At 42.6% G+C, this 7,500-nt stretch overlaps 1 protein-coding gene across 4 annotated transcripts in view; it reads right to left on the reverse strand.

The window, feature by feature from the left end:
- LOC123499859 (ras and EF-hand domain-containing protein homolog) overlaps positions 1 to 7,500 on the reverse strand; it is a 51,298-nt gene that overhangs the window by 35,286 nt on the left and 8,512 nt on the right. For all 4 annotated transcript variants that reach the window (XM_045248390.1, XM_045248391.1, XM_045248392.1 and 1 more), the window contains 3 exons: positions 5,845 to 6,284; positions 4,651 to 4,846; positions 3,645 to 3,809 (listed from right to left, as the gene is read on the reverse strand). In XM_045248390.1, the coding sequence (XP_045104325.1) occupies positions 3,645 to 3,809; positions 4,651 to 4,846; positions 5,845 to 5,947 (464 nt within the window). In that variant the 5' untranslated portion in view covers positions 5,948 to 6,284. The remainder of the gene's footprint in view (positions 1 to 3,644; positions 3,810 to 4,650; positions 4,847 to 5,844; positions 6,285 to 7,500) is intronic.

The raw sequence follows: 7,500 nt of genomic DNA on the forward strand, positions 1-7,500 counted from the left end.
GTAAAGAAGAAGAAAAAAAAAAAAAAACATCCCCAAACACATACCGTAAAAAGAAAAGCACACACACACACACACACACACACACACACACACACACACACACACACACACACACACACAAAACGAGGTGACAACATAAAAAAGGGGAAAATAACGACAACTTTCCCTTTTCCCTTCCATTTGTAGCTAGCGTTTGCCAAGGTGAGATGAGTGATTGAGTGTTGACAGTGGTGGTGCTGGTGGTGGGCTGCTCTGTACCAGGTCTTTGGGTCACGTTTTGTCTCGTCTCCTCGTGACCAGTTCGCCCTCCTGTCTTCCCACGGTCTCTGTTGCCTTACCTCTTCTTCCTCCTCTCCCCTTCATCTCCCGCGAGGCTCCTAATATTACATCACCTCTGGGAACTCTTAATACTTTTACGTTTTCTGTTCTGTGTGTCTTCCAGTTCGCTGTTTGAAGGAGAAGGGAGACAAGAGGAAAGAGGAATGAAAGGGGAAGTAAGAAAATGAAGGAAAGAAGAGGAGGAAATAAAAAAGAAAATAAGGGAAAGGGGAAGAAGAGTAAAGGAGAAATGACATAACGGAGACGAGGGAGAAGGGTAAACGAAAATCAGAAAAATACGAAGAATATTGACTAAATCCCTTCAGAATTGGAACGCATTTTTACAATGATTTTGGGTATGATTAAACAATTTTATTTATATTAGGAATGATTTACGGATGGCCAGAATCTTCACTATTTTAATGTCCAATCCATTTGTATTCATATACTTATTACTTGTATCCCTGCTATCCTCGTTAGTGACCCCCTGAGCTAAAAGACCATCTACCCGAACCTCCAGTAATGTGACACCAAACAGAATAATGTTAATTTAGTGACCAACACTAACTTAATATGCAATGGTAGTGCAAAAGATACTAAATCAGCCATCTAGGTACCCCTGGAAATCTTCTTGTGAATCCCTAGGGCTTCGCGAACCCCAGGTTGAGGATCCCTGCTACAGATAGTCCTCTGCATCCCTATCTGGACTTGAACATTCAATGTCAATACAATGACTGTATAATGTTTAAATAAAAAAAAATAGAGAGGATAAAGGAAATCACATAAAGGAGGGAAAAGGTGAAAGAAAGATGAAGAGAAAATGGAAGGAGAAAAAGGAAAGAAAAAAGCGGGATAATAAGGGAGGAATAAAAGTTAGGATGAAAGTGGAGTGCTAAGAGGAAAGGCTAAAAAGACGAGATACGAGAGAAAAAAAAGAAGGAGAAAGGAAAAAATATCTGAGATAGAGCATAGAAAAGGAATGAGAGAGAGAGAGAGAGAGAGAGAGAGAGAGAGAGAGAGAGAGAGAGAGAGAGAGAGAGAGAGAGAGAGAGAGAGAGAGCATATGAATCAGCGGGGGGAAGGAATGAAGTGTCCATCAGCACGGTAAAGGCGAGGCACTCAAGTGAAGGGAAGGCAGCTCACCCTTGTGAATCCATTAGTCAGTTGTTCACTCTTCGCCACGTCAGTAAAAGTGGTGACTAAGTAGGCAAGTCAGACAGTCAGTGAATATTTGAATGAGCGTTTGAGTGAGTGAGTGAGTGAGTGGGTGAATGAGTGGAGTCAAAAGCTACCACGTCTTACTAAAAATCACCACAAAACTCAGTATATCTAGGACAGAGCAATGGCGCATCTCAGATCATTCATCAATTAAGCACAGGCTCTCTAGCTTTACGTGACGAGCGATTCAAAGGAACGCCATGAAAAATTGAGCCACACTGACGTCACTGCAGCTCCCACATCAACACTCACGCATTCCCGTCTTCGTGAGTCTCTATTTTCAGACGAGTAATGGGCGAAGTATAAGTAAAAAAAAAAATAGTGGACACGACAAGCAATGCTAAACAACACACTCAACGCCACTCTGGTATCCCTTGAGAGAGAGAGAGAGAGAGAGAGAGAGAGAGAGAGAGAGAGAGAGAGAGAGAGAGAGAGAGAGAGAGAGAGAGAGAGAGAGAGAGAGAGAGAGAGAGAGAGAGAGAGAGAGAGAGAGAGAGAGAGAGAGAGAGAGAGAGAGAGAGAGAGTGTAGCCAGAACTTGCGCATACGTAGTAATTTACTGTTCCTCGAAGACAAATTACAGGGCAGACAGGGCATTTAAGAAACTTTGACAAGGAACAACGAAGCTTTCAATGGTTGACTGTCTCGAGAGGTCTCTTCCAGTACTAACATCACCATCACCACGATCAACAACATTTGTACCAACCATCACCACCGCTGTCACCATTAACTCTATTACCACCACCACCTGCCACTATGTCTAAGGTGGAGCGGAAAGACAAGAAGTGTGCCAGATTCACTTCCTTTTTTGCTATTTATTCTTTTCTTTACAAGGTCACGGAAGACTTCCAGCTCTTTCACTGCTACAAATACCAGGAATGAGGAAGGGAATTATGTTTTTCCTTTTCTTAAACTCTCAACAAATATCCGATTTTTTCTCTATTTCTGAAAATCACTTTCTGAACATTATTGAAAATTCACTTTCTTAACACCGTCACCGTCAATATCGCATTCATAGTTTCAACATATTATCTTAGTAATTGTATTTTCTCTCCACGAAAATAACTACAACCCAAAACAACACTACCACCATTACTTCCCATACAATGCAAATGTCTCTTAGAAAACACTGCAACCTGGCGTCACCACAATAACAAAATAAGTGAGGTTTTTAGGCAACAATTGCATTTTTCCCTTTATGAAAATTATCATAAAACTGTTGCTGTCATTTAACTAACACTGCTGTCATAACCATGAAGCCAATAGAAATCACACACCCACCCACATACACACACACACACACACACACACACACACACACACACACACACACACACACATTTATCATCACACGTGTAGCAGTAGTAGATCGCATGCTGTCTGGAATATGTGAAAGGTGACGGGGTGACGGTGGCTTGACGTGCATTGCTTTAAACAATATCGCGTCACGTTCTTATTGATAGAAACACTGTATCCTGACTGTAACTCAAGCCGAGCGAAGAAAAATGAAAGAGTGAATACCATTTGCAGCCAATACTATGCTATACTGTCCGTGCGCTGCTGTGATAACCTTCCACTTCGCTCCGCAGTGAGTGGCAATTTCCAGTGTTTATCGGCCTTCGGTATAACATTAGACATTTTATCCCAGCGTGTATCCGGGACCTTAATTCCCTTAAAAGACCATCGTGGGAGTTACGTACGTACATGCATTGTTTTAAAGTGCGCTAAACAACCGCCCTTTCCACCTACTGTAAAAATATGTAATAGGTGAATTAACGGAATTATTTTGATTTGTGTATCCCAAGCTACAAATATTCCTTGCTCATGCAGAGTTAAGATTTTTACACAGCACTTTTCCTATTCTATATCTTTATCTTTTGTATCTGGTGAAGTAAAAGCACCTTTGCAATTTTACATTGCATCTTTTGCTCAATTTCTTAATGATTCTCCTGAATAGCGGATTAGTCACATGAGGAAAACCTTGATAATTTACATGTTAACATTTCTTTCCTTGTCCTCTCTGCACAACTTCCTGCACTGCTTCCTCGCCTTCCCACGCACTCCCACGTCCCTCTCCCTGCTAACCTTTCCCACCTTCCTGCTCCTCACCTCTTGCTTGTTACGAGGCACGACTTGGAGAGTTCGGGCAGGTTGCTGGTGAGAGCACTCCACGCCTGATGAACGCTCGCCCGCCTGCGCCTTTCACTCTGCTCACAGCCTTCCTTCCCCTCAGTCTGTTCCGGCGCGTCCTCTCTCTCCTCCGTTCCGTTGGTTCTGGTAAAGGGGATAAACTTCATTTCTATTTGTAGAAGTAGTGTCGAGTGTTGCTGGGGTGTCGAGTTTTGTTATAAAGGCAGCGTTATAAGAGCAAGATAGATCGTTTAATTGAAATGTCGAGAAGTTACTGATTGATTTATAAATTATTATAAAATATTGAAAATGGAGTTAGGAAAGTTAAGTTATATCAAGTTACAAATACTCGATTTCTCTAAGTAGTCTATGTGATGAATCGGAATGACAAGGTGACACGTGTACGGCGCCTGAATGATTAGTTCAAACACGAGGAGAAGCAGAATGGAGGTTTATCACAAGCTATGGTTAGCATTACACTAAATCACTGCTCTTATTAGTCAATCTGGCAGTGTGAAGTGAAGTGGATTACATCAGATTACATAGACCTGTTGTTCAGGATTACATAACTATTAAGTGATCAATGGACTATATCAAGTACTATGTGAAAAGTTAATGTTTTTTTTTACCTTTCTAATAATTACAGTGACAGTAAGTGATAATGACTATGGATCTGGTCAACTGATAAAAATCAACATAATGTAGCCATGGAATTGTTATGAGCAAAACCAACTAATCCTGACAAAAATGTCCCGTTCCGTCACAGCATGTTCCTGTGAGTGACAGTGAATGAGGAGTGAGTGAATGTGCTGCATCCTGTCTCACTCTTGTTCTCAGCTACACCAACATTCTAACTTGCTCTATTCTACTTGCTCTCCCACACATAGGCAACTTATACGCATTACATTAACAAAGCTCATAGTTATCTGTTCTCCCGAGACAAAATATACTCCCTCTCCTCACGCCACCCAAGCTTATCACTCACCCATTGGAGACCTGCTTTTCTGTCTTCTCGGTGTCGCGGTGGAGGAACTCAATGAATCCCTTGGAGAACTCCTTGTAGCTGATCTTGCCGTCCTTATCTTGGTCTAGGTCAGTGAATATGACATCGGAGTCCTCGTCAGCAATGGCCAAGCTGGAGCACAAGTCCCGCAGCTCCTCCCGCACGATGAAGCCTTTACCTGTGCCGGGAAGCGCGTCAGTATATCAAGGGGATGGAGGAAGTAAAAACACATAAATACAAATGAGAAATACAAACGGTTAACCGGGATAGAAGTAGCGCTCTTTGATGTTGCCCTTTTTTAATGTTCCTCGAGCTTTGTGTAAACTTTACTCTTCACCGGATATCAAACAGAGAACACAATACACTTTTCCTATTATTTTTAATAAAATGATATGCGAGATTAGACTAAAACCTAACATACAGAGGTCATCCTTCTACTACGTAATGAAGGTTGCGTCTGTTGTTCTTCCTCACAATACTCAACCCCTCCCGTCACCAACTCGGACATACAAGTGGCAGTCCCTATGACGTCTATGCTGTCGCCACGAAGTACTTTCAGCATCTTGATGAAATCATGTTCAAGAGTTAGTGACGCCACAAGTTTCAGTATCCATTTTACGTCTGCTTTTCGTCAGTTGTCTTACAGTTCACAAATGTTTAAACTTCACTTTCACATTTTTTATTCTTGATTCGCACACCTCGAAGCGCAGTTTGAAGTCAGAACGTTTTCTTGTTCGAAAGCAGACCGGAAAGGTGACGATCTAAAGACTGCAAGAGTAGTTCACCTCATGGCGAGGAATATTGACAAAAAGCGGTGGCAGTGGCTTTATTCGTTTACTGAGAAGTGGAAGCAAGTATGCAGCCTTGATTTATAGGATAATTAAAGTTCGAAGCGTCACGTAGCCGTGGGTGTGCTGTGGTGAGGCGCCTTTCATAATTGCCGCCCAGCTCAACGACCCTGACCTTCAGCTCCACATATGTCCTTCATCAATCCCACCTCACACCCACTCGTGATGCCGCCCTCTGTCCTAACGCCCACCCCGCTTGCCCTGGCCCACACTCCCTGAACAGCACCGTCCCCAGTCTCACACCTACCAAAGGCACGCTCCAACTCCCACACCCAATTTCATGCTCCCTTCTCTTTGTCTGTCTCTCTACCCTTACTAGTCCACCCACCTTGCTTGTCGCAGGCACTGAAGAGGGCGAGCAACTGTTCAGAGGCTGTTGCCCCAGTCGTCGTCGTCGTAGTTATGGTCGTCATCGTATTGTTATTGCTCATCTCTCCAGCCGACGATGTTTCTCGATCACCAGAATCTCTCACGTCTCCCTTCAGCTCGTCATTGGAGAGGCGGATCACTTAGCACTCGTTTACTATCACATATCTCAATAACGTTCACTTAATCAAAAGCAACTTTACACTGTTTCCCTTTTCTTGTTCTCACCGGACTTTTTGCATCACATCAAGTTTTATTTTTCACCTTCACTAGTTTACAGTGGAATGTAGCGCCTTTACTCAAACCATTCCACCAACACACAAAAAAACTTTCTCAGTGGCGTCTGTCTTTCGGTTTATCTGTCCTTACCATGCTGTTGTTCTCTTTTGCCAATTAGAATTTCTGAAACAAAACAAAAAATTAAGTTTTATACATCAGCTAAAATAACCATTTGAATACTTGAACAATTTACTCTTATAGACCATAAGATTAAATCTGCATACCAAACGCAATGAAACATCTCTAGAAAATAGCAACAAGATATTGTCGTAGAAAATTGATAATCTTTGGAAACTGATACTGAGCAAAATAACCTTAACGAAAAAACGGCAGAACAAAACACTATTATTCGACGCCCGGGAGCACCAAGAGCTTTGTAATCAAATCTCAATGCGGGATGTATAGTAACTGAGAGGTTATCACGTGGGATGGAAGGCGGGATGTATTGACATTGAGAGGTTTTCGCGTGGGATGTTAGATGTTTCAGTAAATTCGATAAATAATCATATCTTCTCTGCTTCGAGAATCACTAAATCCTGAATGAATTTACGTCTTGCTTCACTTTCCTTCTATCACAACTGATCACGTGACAAACACAACGTGAAACAGGTTAACTGAATCACCTTTCTGAGCAGCTTAGACAAACTAATGAGACACTAAAAATAACTTAGACAACAACACATACATAATGAAACTGACACATGAAAATATAGGCAACGCGCTGCTAGCCAAGATATTCCCAATGATGAGGCAATTAACGAAACCACAGGATATTTCATAAGAGAATGCCTGGCCGATCGCTGTGCCGACAATCACGTTACGCCACGCCAAGGACAAGTCACTAGTGTTACCGCTAGTGTTGTGTTGCCAGACGAAGCACAGGAAATATCACAACACGCTCTGCAATACATTTAAAGGATGATACGTCTTTTTGCTTACTTTCTTCTTCAGTAATGTAAGATAAACACACACACACACACACACACACACACACACACACACACACACACACACACACACACACACACACAAGCCAAAGGACCGGGGTTCGATTCCCCAGCCGGGTGGAGATATTTGGGTGTCTCCTTTCACGTGTAGCCCCTGTTCACCTAGCAGTGAGTAGGTACGGGATGTAAATCGAGGAGTTGTGACCTTGTTGTCCCAGTGTGTGGTGTGTGCCTGGTCTCAGGCCTATCCGAACATCGGAAATAATGAGCTCTGAGCTCGTTCCGTAGGGTAACGTCTGGCTGTCTCGTCAGAGACTGCAGCAGATCAAACAGTGAAACACACACACACACACACACACACACACACACACACACACACACACACACACACA

Source organism: Portunus trituberculatus, chromosome 50 (assembly GCF_017591435.1).
Source record: "Portunus trituberculatus isolate SZX2019 chromosome 50, ASM1759143v1, whole genome shotgun sequence".
In the NCBI taxonomy this organism is placed as follows: domain Eukaryota; kingdom Metazoa; phylum Arthropoda; class Malacostraca; order Decapoda; family Portunidae; genus Portunus; species Portunus trituberculatus.